This window comes from Aythya marila, assembly GCF_965140915.1.
Source record: "Aythya marila genome assembly, chromosome: 12".
NCBI classification, from domain to species: domain Eukaryota; kingdom Metazoa; phylum Chordata; class Aves; order Anseriformes; family Anatidae; genus Aythya; species Aythya marila.
Genome location: NC_139053.1, coordinates 19,705,182 through 19,721,232, shown reverse-complemented (window position 1 = coordinate 19,721,232; position 16,051 = coordinate 19,705,182). Strand labels below are relative to the sequence as shown.

The following is a 16,051-nucleotide window of genomic DNA, read 5'->3' as shown; positions in this document are numbered from 1 at the left end:
TGCAGCATTTGTAAATAGGTATATAGCTCATCTGCCAGACATTTCAACCAAAGTAAGTACTTTGAATGGTAAATATATAGATATATGTAATATATACATACATACACACACTCATACGTACTTGACTAGTTGCAGAGTGGTCTGTCACTGGTGTGAGCTGCACATACTGGACTTGGATATCGCTGCCTTGGAGTGGGGATCCATCAACACCTCCTGACGCAGGCTCCGCAGACGCAACCGCTATCAGCTGAGCGCCCTGCAACACCTGCGAGAAAAGCAGTGGAGAAAGCAGCTTGTAAACAGCCACGATCAGTAACGCGTTATGAAACATCTAACTTAAAACAGATGCAAAATCAAAGACGACTAAAGAGAAACACAAGGAAACTTATCTATCAGTAAGAGTTACTTTAAAGCACATGGGTTTCCCAGAAGGACGTGGGACACACACGGAAAGATTCTTGTACAAGATGCTCGCTGCACTTTGCCTTACGAGACCTGGATTCTTGCAGCTCTTTACTGGAAGGATTAATAAGCACCGCACCCAGAAATGTTGAACTCTCAGATGATCCCTAGCACGAAACAGTCTGTATTCTACACGTACCAGCACTTGCAAAGAAATAAATCATCCTGGAGGCCTACACTAAATATGTCAATTTTAATATTAATATATATTTTTTAAACACTGGAGTAATATCATTTATTACCACATACAGAATGAGACAATTTTAACAGCTAATAACAATTAGCGCGCTAATCCCCCAGGCTAATTGCTATTATTCTCTGGCAGCACCCAATTCCCCTGGTTTTACTGTGAGTCCTACCTAAAGAAAAACATGACTTGTAGACTTAAAAAGCCCTGTGGGGGGAAAAAAGAGGAAGCACTGCTTTTACTACATGATGTTGTAGTTGGGAAAACCGGTCTGCTTGTTCTCATCAGCCTCAGATGGACACGGGCAGTACCATGGGCTCAGGACCTTCGGTGCTCTGGTTCCTCGTATGAGCAGGCAGTGGGAAGGCAGCAAAGCTTTGCAGGCAGTGACCACTGGAGGAAGGTGGTTTAGAAACCTTTCTGCTTGGTTTTACGATGGTAGAAAGCAAGGGGGAAAAAAAAACAGGCACATTTGGCTTCATTTTTATCCTCCTTGCACCTTCAGGTTATCAAGATCAAAGGGTGGAAGGCAGGTTTGTTGGGGGAAAAAAGAGCTTCTTGCTCAGTTTTGCTTGCTTAGGCATGTGCTGCCTCCTTGTCTGGAAATGCCGTGCTCCTACGGCTGGGAAACATTTCAAAAGATTTCTCAAATCATTTTGGGATATTTTTATGGCGAACTGCTCGCATCTAGGAACTCTGGCTTTCAAAAGGCTTAATAGTTACTGCCCTCGTGATAAATGACATCTTCGTAGGTGTTGAAAAAGATAACTGATGAAGGATTAACAATTCTGTTAATGATTATTGCAAATACGAAGTGGGATAGACCGAGCAGGTTGCACTAAGTGTGTGATAACGTCAATAGCACACAACCATCTTCCTGAATAATATTTTTACTGTTACATAAATACAGACTCGGAGCCAAGATACTTTCTCTCACAGCCAAATGCATTCAACTTTTGACAATTTATTATGGCAGTGTTTATATTCCTATTGCACATGAAGGTGTAGATGTATGAATTACTGCTAATTAGCGCTCATGGTCTCTGTGAGCTCATGTGCTCTCCACATCTGCATTTGGACTGGTCAGTAATGAAAGTCCCCTGTGACCTCCAGCAAGCAAAGAACAGTTGATTCATCTAAAACCACTTGCTTAAAAACGTTATTGTTATCAGATTAATTTTAATTTATTCCTAAAAATGCAAATCAGAATAAAACTCATGTATGTAAACAACATTAAGTCCCCAAACTCATTTTGAAAATGCAGCTGAAATACACAAATTCAGTTTCCATATGCTGTGAACAGCGTATTTTTTTTTAACTAAGGTATTCAAACCACAGCAATAAAAAGATGCCTTTCAAACGAAGGGAAGAGAACAAAGAACAAAAATAACATACTTAACAAAAGTTTTTCTTAAAAGTATGATTTCTCAGCTGATCGGAGGGTGGGTGGCCATGAAGGAGTGGGCAGACCAGAACTTCTCCTGGGAGTGTGGGAGGCAGAAAGAGGTGACCTCTATAAACGACCTTTGGGGTGTTGTCAGCATTTTATAGGGATCTTGGGTGTTCTGAGATACAGCAGCACCAAGCTGCAGAAGGATGCTACGTTTTGTTTTCACAGGAGTAAGCAAAATTCTCTTGTCCTACAGTGTTTACTTTGGAACTGCACGGTACGTATTGTCAGAACCACATCACGGTCTGTCCCATTGACCAGGTTTAAAATGTGTTTTATCTCATTAATTTCTGAAGCACAAACCTCAGAAAGGCTATGAACAACTGAACCAGCCCATCATTCTTGTATACAAACTGTTTTACAACAGTGAGGGGTAAAACTTATAACCAGCTTCTGCACTTTTTATGCTCTGCACTTTTTAAAAGACCTCACTTTTATAGTATAAAATCTGACTGTATTCAAGAGTAGAGCAGGGATAGATACATGCACTGTGCTTGCCTTCCAGCTGTATAGCTTGAGAAAAACAGGTTGATAAATTAGAGAAAGGACAAAAAACAATTTGCAGCTATTCAGTATTCAAGAATGGGAGGCAAGTGGGCACGTAAGACAGACTCATTGCCACTAATATTATACCAAACTGATTGGGTTTGGCAAACCAGGTGATGCATCGGATGTTGCACTATGTTTATCCTCCACCAAATGTCTTCTTCATTTATTTATTGTTTCCTACAGCTACAAAACATCCGTCTGTGGAACCGGATCTCGGTTTTTAGGGAGCAATGAAAAAAGAAGCACGATGACACCGCAATGCATGTTGTGAAGAAGAGAGAACAAACTCCATCTAAAGAGCTTTTTACTGCTGGATTCACATAAAGCAATCAACTGTGGAAGACACACCAAGCAGTGCGGTTACTTTGGGGCTTAGGGAAAGTCATTCTTCTACCAGCATATTAGTTACAGAAAGAAAGCATGATAGGATGCTTGGATGCCAGCAAAAGAACATTTTTTCAAAAATGAGAACCATTTTGCTTCTTCAGGCTGCTCTTTGTTTATTTGTCATGCCCAGTCTACTTCTTGTATGTTTAAAATCACTTCCAAAAACAAAAATAAAAAAAATCAGTCTGGACTTCAAAAATTAAAAGCAGAAATATCCAATGCTGAAAAAGCCTTCTTCATGTTCTCCGCCTCACACATGCTAACATTAATAGTTGTCTTATGTTCCCTTAAATACCACCTAGCTTGTGTTTGTGGCATAACCTGCACAGCTCCTGAAAATAAGATACAAGTGGATGAGAGCAGAAGGGAAGAACTTTCATCTTGATCAATCCTCTTTTTTATATATATAAATTTTTTTTGGTAGGAGATTGGGAAATAAAGCTGGGTCTGTGATCACAATGGCCCAGCACCTTGCGTTTAATCTGCTGAGCCAAAGAGGGATCAAACCAAGCTGAGGCTCAGCCTGGAACATTTGATCCCTCTGCATGTGGCTGAGCACCTCTGTGTCGAACGTGACACGGTGACCTACAGCACGCTAAAGATACCACTTCACTGATCACATTGTATTCATAAGATAACACAATTTACAAAGAATCCCAAGTGTATTCGGACAGGAAAACCCAACTGAACTGACATTAAAGACAACAATAAATTACATTTTCTCTAGGCGCTACTGGCAATTAAGATAAATTTATGATATTTCTCTCTTAACTTCAACATAAGCTAGAAGTTTATTTTGCTGCAGAACTAAGACTGAAGTCACACTTCCTAGTTCCCACACACACAAGTATTGAGAAATGTTTTGTCCAGAAAAAGCCTAGCTCTGCTTGCATTTGTAAAACATCCTTCTTTCACAGTATGCAAAGTGCTTTATAAAAACAGATACCCCCATTTCTTTAACATAGAATGGTCCAAGAGGAAGAAATTCTCTCAAAATCACATGTTGACAGGCGGAGAGACAAACAAATGTGAAAAAGGACAGAGTCCATAGAGAGGTTTCAAGTGGATCCAAACAAACTGCTCTAATCTGCAAGCCCATGCTTACCCTGATAAAAACAGGATTTAACTTCAGCCCAATAACTTCGGTCAGCCTCATTTAATAGTTTTGTTCTGGTTGCAAATGCCACAGATTTTATATGAAACTACAGCAAGGCTGCAAAAATTAAAGACATAAATGGATCGACAGCTGTATGTAACAGCGTTAGTGGAGGAGCAGGGAACAGAGCCTTTAGCAAAAGGGGCAGGTGCAAGTATATGGCTTTTCTTTGGCTGCTCACTCAGCTCCCAGACCAATACTTTGTAATTAACTTTGTAATTCCTACCTGCCCTTGACCTTAAAATAAAGGAATTGTGCCACGACAATTAGCAATCTGCCCTGAAGATGAACTTCTCGTCCCAACTCCACTGGGCTTCCCTAACATCCTGCCTCCCTGCTCCAAAGCAGGTAACAGAATACAGTTAAACTGAGAAATAATAAACTTCACTTCCAACAGAAGCCATTAATTCACGCTCTGAAACACACAGAACAAGAAGCTTGATGGCAGCCCTCCCTTTCCCATAGGCACAAAAGCAGTGCCTGACATCCAGTTTCCCTCAAGCTAACTTGGGCAGGTGAGAGCTCAATCAACGGTAAGTCCTTACAATTAAGGAGCCTTTTTCCTTAAAAAAAAATATATATATATATTTTTAAAGTAATTCAGGAGAATATTTGGAGAAAGGACGTGTTTGGTAATTTGTCTGATCTGATCTTCACAACCCTTCGTGTCCCAAGCCTTGCTTCCTAAAAGCTTGCCATGCTCCCTGGTGAAGACAACCTGCCCAAATTACAAGCACGGAAGAGCCCCTTCCCTCACTATATCCACCAGCTTTCAGAGTAAGCAAATGTTCCCTAACACCTTCAGAAAGAAATGTAAGTGCATTTCTGTTAGTTTTGATTTTAAATGGCCCTAGAAATGCCAGAAGGAAAAGTCTTTTGCTCAGATGTTCAAAATGAAGTGTGAACTCCTGGCATCGCTAGCGACTAACAGAACCGCAGTCTCTTTGACCACAAATTTATTTTCCTTCAAGTTCTATGGCTGTCGATAACACAGAAGAGCTGACAGGTTGGATAAAATGAGCTAAGGGACAGACAGATCCCTCCCATGCACTCAGTGCATGCCATGCCCACACACACGTTACCTGTCCCTCCTTACAACAATTTTAACTCCCACCTATCCAACTGTGCTCCCACTGATCTGAACCTCTGTGTTGCTTTTCTGCTTCCCCCCTTTATTTTTTTTCTATCATTCTCTTTTCAAAGCCTTGATGGTGAGGAACATGCGAGACACTGAGCCTGGAGGTCCCAGCTTTCTATTTTTGGTTCCCTTTTCAGTGAGTTGCTTGCCATGTAAAACGTGGTAATAATAAAATTAGTAGTAATAATGAAAACCAGCGAGTTTCTCTGCTCTCCTCCTTTCCTTTTTTGCCCATAACTAATAGTTCCATTCAACATTCAACTGCCAGGGCAGGAAATAATATTACTACTAATAAAAAAAGATTAAAATATAATAGGTTTTCCTTCAGTTTCTTCCAAAATCTTTCAAGCATAGTTTCCAACCATGGTTTAATTCGTATCACATCCTCTCCTGATTTTACTTATCATTGACAATTATTCTTCTAGATGCCCAAAACTTTTAAATTCATTCTCTAGACCCCAACCTGCAAAACCAGAAAGTAATTGGTTTGGGATAGCTGAAGTTTGTTTACAAAAATGAAAAATAAAAAGACATTCCTCAGGCTGGTCCTTGCCAGACTGAGCTTGCTAAAACACATTCTTGCTACTGTTGTCGTGTGCTTTTTTATTAATTTAGGCAGGCACATATGTTTGCCTACCTATAAAAATCTCAAAAACAAGACTCGCTGGGATTTTGGTGTCTTTTTGCCATAGTTTCTTTCCATTGCTGCTTCAGGAATGCAATAAAAGTGGTCATTTCTTTAAAAAATGAGACTTTGAGTCACTGAAAGGGTGGTTGTTTATAGAAGGTTCACATCTGAAAATCCCGTAACATTTACAGACAGCAAGCACCATTTCAGTAAACCTTGAACAAAAGAAAAGAGTTGTGCTTAGGAAAAAGGAAGGCCTTTGATGGCATTTGCTAGCTAAAACATTGATAAAAGGACAGTTCAGGTACAAAAGTGTATGGATAGCAATGGTTTTAAATGATTCCTAGAAAATAAAAAAATAAAAACCTATCATCCTCCTACACTGTCATCATTGATGGTAATACCATGTGAATATATTCAAAAAGCAAGCACAGCTCCTTCCTCCAAATGCTAGGAAGCTCTGCTGATTAATATGTTCACTTAACTAAGATTCTTTTAAAGAATCTGATTCTTTTAAAGATTTCTTTCTGGGGCCTTAAGGCTAAGAACATCCACTGTACAGAGTGCCAATAAAGCATTTCTTTAGTAGGTTTACAGGTTTATAGATGTGTTTACCTGGGGAAACTGGGCTCTATTTAGCTGCAGGACATATATCTTTGTTATCAGAAAATCAGTGAGCTCCTTGAAAACATCAGAGGTTTGGTCTAATCAAAGGCTCAGTCACCTTGGCGTTTACTAAGGACTCCGGAACAGATGATGCAGAACGCCAAAAGACTGGAGCTGATGGAATAAAAGCTTGCTTCCTTTCACAAAGGCTTTTTTGGTTCCTAATTCCACTTGATGAGTCAGAGAAAGACCCAACACTAGGAAATAAATCCAGTATGGAATACACTACAGTCTAATGGAAATTTGGTAATCTGTCTCTTTAGGCTATTGGTTCAATTTAACCAAGGTCAACTGTATCAAAAGGCTCTTACCTGACAGTGGCTGCTGCTGTTATTTTGGTGATTTTACAGTCCAGTTCCAGTAAAATTAGCTTTAATGTATTAACACAACAAAAAGGAGTGGCAGCACGAGAAGGGATGACCTAACCTGTTGTCAAAGAAGCACTCATCTCCAAGTTAAGATCAAGCAGTATTACCCGAAGACCATAGCTACATTTGCACTGCATTTGCCTATCCCACACATACAGAAAATCAGAATGAGTATGGTCTGATAATGTATTATCTTCCCAGAGCAATAAATTCCCATTGAATTTTTAATCCTCCAGAACATGGAGTTGACAATCTGGACCCAAGGATCGCTACATCCTGCTGCATACTTTCCGTTCTATATTTAAAATTAAACAGTATTTTGATAGAATTATAAGACAGTTTTAGGACTAAGTTTTATCTTCCAAACTTTAAAAAAATATATATTAACAGCAATAAAAGGCTGGAAGTTCCTCTTCCAAGAAGATAAGGAAGACAGATGGCCCCCAGTGTCTCAGAGAATAGCTGCAGCTTTTCTCTTTCAGTAACTAGCGATGAGAAGCACACAGAGGTATAAGTCAGTGCAGGGAAAACGCAAACCTTCCTTTAGATCACTTACTGGCAACCCTTTCTTAAGGGGAAGCCTCTAAATACGTGGCCTCTAGCCTCCTTAAGGTATATTCTTACTTGTGGTGTATGTCTGACTTTGAAGTACTGATAATAATAAGGCGAAGGAGAAGGCCAAAATATATACCACTGATGTTTTCTGTAAATCATTACGTATTTTAATTTCTTATTTTTCAAGCCAAACTTATTGTAATTATCATTTTGCTATTAGCAGCCTCACCACAAGAAAAGAAAGCCTCTGGGCTGCCATGTGCACTCCAATACTGTTTCATATCCAGCCACCAGAGAGCTTCCAGAAATTCACAGGTTTTTTACTGTCACAGAGGGCTGAGTCATTGTCTAGTTTGTCTTACATAGCTTAAACTAAAGATTTTTACAAAAAAAGCAATCCACATGGAAAGCACAACTGCTTTTCAGGCTACATCTCATTTAGAGGACACCCCATCTTTATTCTAAATGCTTCAATTAACTGAATACCTCGTAGCATCTTACAAACTGCCCCATCTTCTGTGTCTTCCCTATATTCCTTGCAGGAAAACATCTGGGAGGTGAAAGAATATATTGCATCCTAGCAAGCAGGCCACCGAACCTCCAACATTATCACTTCTGCAGTATTTGTTCTTAGCAAAGCACATTGCTTTGCATCTGGCTTTATTAAAAGGCAGCTTGAGTCAATCATATCTGGTAATCTAGGTCAGAGTGCAAAGATGACCTGTTACTTTCATTACTTAGCATTTAATTACACTGCCATTACATATCGCTAATTATTAATTTTCTTTTAGACCTTTCATTAAAATACTGAATAGCATTAATCAAAGATATTTGTGCGAAAACACTAGAAAATACAAATTGGAAGGTTTAAAATTACTTTTGCAACGTATCAACTAAATTATTTTGAATAAATTTAACCCTGACTACAACCGCTTGCGATAGAGCTACATTTTCAAATGATCACGAAGAATTACGCTGTCAGTCAAGCTCACAGAAACAAATAAAGTCTATTTTAAATGAAATAATGCTAATTTACATGAAGTATGCTAACATGGTTTATTTCTTTACCATGCTCTTAATTCTAAACACTTTCTTGCAACTGGGAATATTTATTGAACTAAAAACGCACCCATCATAATGTTTGTGCTCAGATGGGCTACATCAAGAGATCAAAGTGACTGATGCCAAATAATCATGGATTGGGCTACACTGAGAAGAAAAGAAAAAAAAATACAAGTTCTGATAGAGCCAGTGGTAATGAAGTGATGACTAAAGTCAGAGTCCCTGAATCAAGCATCCTGTTTGCATTTTCCACCCCCCAAAATCAAATTGCCCCAGTTACCTGTCCTCAACCACTGCAGTGTGTATGATAAGGGCTTTGCAGAAAATTACACTGCAAGAACTTCAGTTAAAGTAATACATTCACTTTAACATCCCTATTTCTTTTAAAATAAAAGTGTGTTTGATCTAATGTAACTGGGAACGATATAAAAAGGATTCGCTGCTCTTAAAGATTCTGATAGCGTTCTGAAGGTAAAGATCTAGTTCGTAAAGCTTAACTCTGAGTCATTCTTTACCCCAACAACCACCTGTACCTAAATTTGCTATTTATTTCCTACATAAAATGTGCCAATACAAAAATAAATTCAGCATATATAAAAGTCTAACATATAACCGCTCAGAGAGAGAGAGGAACACTCCCTGCTGTGTATTTCTAAGTGTGCTGAATTGAACCATGCAAAATGTGACCTTAAATCTGTCAAAACTTCATTAACTAACACCCCTGCAGAGCCATATAACCCAAAAGCACCTCCTTTAAATTCCCCAAACTAAAAGCCATGAAAACTGAAACTGATTTCAGCTCTACCAAGTGTGGAGAAATGAGGAGAATAATTCCAGCCTACATTTTTATCAGTGGCATTATTTCCTTGCGTAACAAATAATAAACCATCTCATCTGCTTGTGCTTTGAGCACATAGTACAGCGCAGCTTTACCCAGTAATGTCTACTCTGAGATTCCCTTAATGTGCCTCTGCAAATCCTGGAGAAATGCACGAACGCAAACTGCAGCTATTGTGGTTAGTTAAACAAACTTGACAGAAATCTCCGTCTTTTTGGTTAAAGTGGTTGGATTGGGCTAGGTAGGTGATGGCAAGCTGCAGCTCTGATAAGCGCAGAGGGCTGAGATGCACAGAACTGGATCGAGTTTTTGAATGGAAAAATGTGCAAGAGGTCCATCATCTTTATTAATATTCCCTGTGCAACTTTCTCTCTCTGTAATAATTTACCATAATTTACAAATAAATAATCTGGAGCCTTTGGAAAGTGTTCACATCTAATTTGTTATATAAACTGTGGAAACATAAGGGGCAGGAAAAAAAGCAAACAATAAAAACAGTTAGTTCATGTTGTCCTTTTTTTTTCCCCAAAAAAACCTGAACACCTGCTCTCACCAGCACACTCCCCTCGGCCATTTCCAAAGCATGGTCCAACTCCTGTAAGTGATCTGCATACAGACTCTCCACAGACTAACAGCTCCTCTGAGAAGTGGGTGGTAATGAAGAAAAAAGGTAATCAGTGTAATTAAAGCTTTATCTTTGAACTATTACGCTGGTTGAAAGGGATGCAAATTTAATTACTATGAAATAAAAGCCTAAATCAAGCTTTGTATCATGCGATCTAAGTACAATGAGATTGTATGAAGTCTTATGTAAGTAGTTCAAATTTACACCAGCTTTTTTTTTTTTTTTTTAAATTCATTGAACAATCAATTCCAAAGGTAAAATGACAATACCATACCCGCCAGCATCAGAAAATGGATACCAAAGCAAAGAAATGGGTATAGTCTCAAATGCTTTGGGGTCACATCTCACTGACATCAAGTGGGGTCCTTCTGTTCATTTTATGTAGAGCTAAACCCAGGCCCCATAAAATGATGTAAAATAAACCAAACCAAACCAGAGACTTTCACTGGAAATACACTTCAAAACTAGCACATGTGTAAAACTTGATTATAATTAATTGGCAGTTCAGCTGCAGATGTAATTTCAGTAAAAACTGCCTGGATACGGAAAGAAGAGTTACCTCATCTCAATGCACTGTATCGAATTGAAGAGGGTTGTAAGGAAATCTGTGTTGTACGTGACTCATCCTTTGTATGAAGATGCTCTCAGGAAATCACCCACCGAGGGAAGCTTCTCAAAACAACCCTGTGGTTAACTAGCAGCGCTCTTCAGATGGTGAACTTCCCAAACTGCAACCTACAATCTTATTTCAGCTGTTATAAAAAAACATTTTTGTGTATATTTACCTGCTGGAGTTCCCTCAATCACAAAGTCTGGGTATTTCTTGCTCACCTTCTCCTCTAAAGGTGAGGCTCTGGTTACTCAATCTCTTTCCTGGATCTCTTTTTAGGTTAATCAGCATGTTCCTTTATTCAAGCTACACAAGTGCGTATGGAAATGGGACTGCCAGATTATCAACCCACCAAGAATTATTTCCTACATCTCAACCACCTTTTGGCAAAAAAAAGAGAAAAGGCAGAAATACATAACCAAGCATTTCTGCTCAGCTCAGCCTTTTACGTTCTGCTACAGCTTGCACAATCTTTTGAGTTAATTCACTCTAAGAATGGTAAAAATTATTCAAATCTATACAATTGCGACATTTTGCAATGAAATGACTTACTATCAGTAGTAAGTACATTCAAATCGATGGAACTACTTCCAAAAATAAGATTTTTCAAGAGCAGACAATTATGTGTCCCTCCAATAATTCACTATTTTGAGAATAGTAAAGAAGCTTTTGGCGTAATTTTTTTTTTCCAATAGAATGTTATTTTTGGGCTTTAGTCAACATACAACTGAGTGCTATTAAGAAACGGTTGGACAGTTCAGAGAAAAATACTACAGTGTCAAAGAAATCTTACTAAGCTGTAGCTGCCGAGTGCAAAAGCTCAAGAAAAGTCAGACGGGGGTGACCCAGACTCCCTCCGACTGACCGGCACTGATAAAGGTTATTCAAGTGAATAATAAATGGTGACTCACACAGCATCTGGCCGGTGGGAAATTTTTTGTTGTGACATAACCTAGCCAAGAGGGAGAGGATCGCTTAGTCCTCCAGGGCTGTCTTCCTTTACATTCTTGTGTGACAAGTCCCCGCTAGCCTGTAAACGTAAATATGGCTTTAAATGTCACCCCGCTGGTCTCGTCCGCCAGCCCCAAATTCCTGCTGGGATTAGTTATGCTTAAAACAGAAGGTCAAGATAAATGCTGAAGTACTTAGCTTTAAGACAAACGTATACCACGAAATTCTGCTAAAGTCTTCAGCCAGCTTCAGCAGAAATAACATCCAATCCTTTCATAAATAACTTCAGAGCAGAATTTGGGCTCTCGGTGCTGCTGAGAAGGTACATCCCCACCAATGAGACCAGTAGTAAATATGCCACTTAAAAATAACACGACCGGATCGCTGAGGATCTACCAGAATCACAGACATCTGTTATTTTGCTTGAAAACGTCTAAAACAATTTATCGGTTTCCACTCGGAACAGGGACTTTGCTTTGATTCCAGAAAGAAAAGACATTCGGGGGGGAACTGCAAATGTTTACATCATAACTGGCAGCGACTTTTTTTTTTTTATATTTTTTGGTAAGTACTAGCAAAATAACATCTGAAAGTTTGGCTTTTGTTGCTCGGGTAACAAAACACTGCTCCTACCATACACTGCAGCTCCTATGAAGTCGGAGAACTGCGGATGGGGGAAAAAAAAGCACATGTGACAATGGCACAAAGCCTTTTATCCTCGGAGGAACAGAAGAGCTATAGTATTGCAACATTCAGCAAAAAGTCCTAAGGAGAAGAAAATGAATGTGCTACCTCCTACACTTTAATTACGAAATGATGTAATCAGCTCCATTTGTATCAATCAGAATCAGAGGCGCACAATGGCTTCGGAGGAGAAAAAGGGCAGGAGCAGCCACGGGAGGAGTTAACTGTAACCCTGCCTGAGCCATAAATCAGGACTTGGAGACAGGTATAAGCAAGTAGCTGTCAATTAAAGAACGCTCAAGAAAGAAAGTGGCACTCGTGGGAATTGCCGGAATTACATTAATAAGTTTCTCACAGAAGACACAACGCCGCAGCTATAACGAACCCCTTGATGAGCCCGGGACTGAAGGGAAGACGTTTCCCATTTGCATAGGCAAGAAGGGAGATGGAACTTGAAAGTCTCGTGGCCTTGGATTTTGCTTTTTCACCCCAATCTCAAGGAATGCCAGAGCTGTAGGACACAACTACCAGGAGTTCTGCTCGTGTTATAGCAGGGTGTAAATGTGCATGGGCAGTGCAGAGCCCAGAGCCACGGTTTAGGGACACGGACACTGAGAGAGAAATGGATATGCAGGTCATAAAATTGCAATTACTTTCTTAGCAAGTGTCAAGTGTCTTAGTTAGTAACACGTGCGTACTTACGTGCTCATCAGCTTATGTTTTGAATTAAAGTCACATCAGGTTGGCTGTTAAAGGCAGCTGCTCGCCCCGACGGCTCAGCGCGAGGAGGAGGAGGGAGGGAGGCAGGCTGTGCCGCCGCGCTTGACAGAAGACCTCAATTTCTATCCCACAGCCTCAAAGATAAGTGCTCTATGCAAACGTGCTGCAGTCAAATCATTTCCATGCACGACACCCTTCCAGTTATTTAAAAAAGAAAAGGATGACCAAGAATGAATACATTCAAATACAAGGCCCTCATCTACCCACGTACACAGGAAGATTAAAAAGAAATCTTTTTGAAAGTCCCCAAACTGTAATACAGAAATGTTAAGCTTGTAAAAGTGGATGCTTGCAAGCTCCCAATTCTCTCCTGACACAGAAACGCATGAGATTAAGCTACTTCTCCACACCCAGAATTTAGGCTACAAACAAACAGGAGATGGTTGATTTTAGAATAAAAACCATACAAAACACCTGGACTTCTCACAATACCTGTACAGAAGATTACAGGATAATGGTAAAATGAGAATTAACATACCCAGCTGGAGCTCTAATCTTGGCTTTTATCTAACTGTAAAGCTCACGTAAAGAGAATCCAAAATAACAGGAACTCCATCTACATCACTGAAATTATTAGCACTGAAAAAGACAGCGTCACGGTAAACAGCTCGGTTTGTTCCAAGGAAGACCAAAAGTAAAAGCAGATGTAATATGTATGGTATAAGCTCTGTATCATGTTTCATCTCCCCCCCCACAAAAAAAAAATAAAAAAAAATTCATGTCAAAAATATTTTCAGACAATAGCTCTCAAACAAAAACAATTAGGAAAAGATGATTGATTCCTTTTATTAAGCTGGACGTTCTTTCTTATAAGCAGTGTCATTTTTAAAACTCCAATCTTTTTGACAAATCGAATAATATGTTCGAGGAACACAAATCGCCCTCCTCTGATTTCAATCGCAGCTCACAGATAAGACATCAGCTCTATGGACTCCACGGGAAGCCTTATCGTTTCTGCTCAGCTCGTCCATCAGAAGCGCCCTGCTCAGCCAGGCAGCTTCACATGTGCTTTCTCTTCAGCCGGAGCACTAAGTGGACAAATGTTTATAATACCCTGGAGAAGAGCCTGGGAACTGGTGCTTCTTTCACACCAGCCTTCGCAAGGCTGGAAACATGTTTTTTCTAATTGAAAGTCATAAAATGAAAATGAATCCTAACAGAGTGGCAGTTTGTTTGAGTAAGCTGCGTACTACATGTTACGGTAATGCAGATGAGACTTTCTCAATTTTGCAAATGAATTCTTGGTTCCTGAATTAATTTCCTCCTTTATTTATTTTGCTCAAGTTGGAGCCAGTAACCTGACATTTAAGAATTATACAAATTCTTTAAAATGTGAATTGCCAGCTACATTCCAGGTTGAGAACACAAGGGAAATCCTTTTTTTTTTTTTTTTTTCCCTGATAGTGATTTTCAAAATTAATTTTTTTGCTTGCATGTATTAGCCCTCGGCATGAAGTTCTGCAATGCTGGGAAAGCATTTTCAGAGAAACTAATGCTACAGATGATAACCAAGACTCAGCTGTTTAAATTCTGAACAAAGAAGAATAAAAAGCGGTTGTTTATCCACTTCACTTCCTGCACTGCTTAGAAAACTATATCAAGTCATTCTAAACACATTAGGTAACACACACACACTGTTCTGCTATAAATCATTAAAATCGCTTTGTTTGGGGGGAGGAAAACAATTGGCACAGTAGTTGAGTGCCTGTTTTCCCTTGTGAGTTAAACTTCAACCATATGTCTACTGTCAGGGCAATTTTACCCTTCACGAACACCAGGCCCGGGACTTCTCCAAGGTTTTGTGGTCTTATCTGTGTCCGCTGTCGTTTATTTGCCCATTCTTTCCCATTTTTTGCGTTCGTTTTCCACTCCAGCGCGACCCGTGGCAGGTGATTACTGCGGGATGTAATTACAGCAGCTGCCCATCGGTATCGCAGCCCCCAAATCCTTCCCCGCTTCGCTGTAGGGCCGAGGGTTTCACCCAGGTGGAGCTTCCAGACATTAATGGCCTGTGGCTGAACTTGAATCGGGGTCTCGCACACGGCAACGAATTTTGCTACCAGCTGAGCCTCCAGGCCAGCCAAAGGTCTCTTCTGTCTGAAGGGATATCCAGAGAGCATTTGCATACATGTTCAATTTTCCGATCATCGTTGGGATTTTTATTTTTTTTTTAAATACATTTTTTGAGCATCTCTCAATTTGATTTTTTCTATTTTTTGGTGAGAAAAGGGAGAGGAAGATGGAGTGTGAATTTGAAGCAGACTTCAATGAAAGCTCTGGACCCAAAGCTATTGTTTTCTTAGAGCACACATCTGGTTTTCCCCAGCATACTGCCAGTTCTGTAACTCCCTTTAATACCCAGCTGGGATAATGTAAAACTAGCATATAACCTAAAATAAATGCTAGAAGCACATTTTTTCGTTCGGTAATACTTGTATGCATTAAGTTCAACTTGCCTAGCGTTCTGCCCACATACCGAAAAGTTTGTCTCAATGAAGGGGGAAGAGGGAGGGGAAAATCGCGCCCCGACCCAGGCACTGTGCATGTGGCCACACAACTGGAAACGACAAGGAAAGCTCACCAGAGCGGTATAAAATCTTGCTTTTAAAAGGTTAAAATTACTTCTTTTTTTACAATCGAGAGGCGAGGTTTTAAAGCACAGACATTTAAAATGCGGTTTGCTCATAACATCAGAAAGAAATTATCAAAGAGTCTAGCACTAGCATGCTGCAGGAATGTTCCCCGGGCTGTTGACAATCTTTTCCCTGACCAGCTTGAAACTTTCTTCTTTCTAGTCCATGGGAAGTAAAACGTCTGGTTCGAAATTTTTTTTTATTCTTAGGAAACTAAGCATGCTGCCGCGCAGGGAGGAAATTGCTGAACAAAGAGTGCTGAACCTACAGACCACTCTTTTATATAAAAGCATCTTCTTTTGGCGACTTTGATGGCCAAAAC

At 39.7% G+C, this 16,051-nt stretch overlaps 1 protein-coding gene across 4 annotated transcripts in view; it reads right to left on the bottom strand.

The window, feature by feature from the left end:
* The window catches only part of BANP (BTG3 associated nuclear protein), a 145,786-nt gene that overhangs the window by 6,269 nt on the left and 123,466 nt on the right, over nucleotides 1-16,051 (bottom strand). For all 4 annotated transcript variants that reach the window (XR_014318360.1, XR_014318361.1, XM_082770219.1 and 1 more), the window contains exon 12: nucleotides 122-265. Coding sequence is in view for 2 of the 4 variants with exons in the window: in XM_082770219.1 (XP_082626345.1) it covers nucleotides 122-265 (144 nt within the window). In the remaining 2 variants the exon portion in view is untranslated. The remainder of the gene's footprint in view (nucleotides 1-121; nucleotides 266-16,051) is intronic.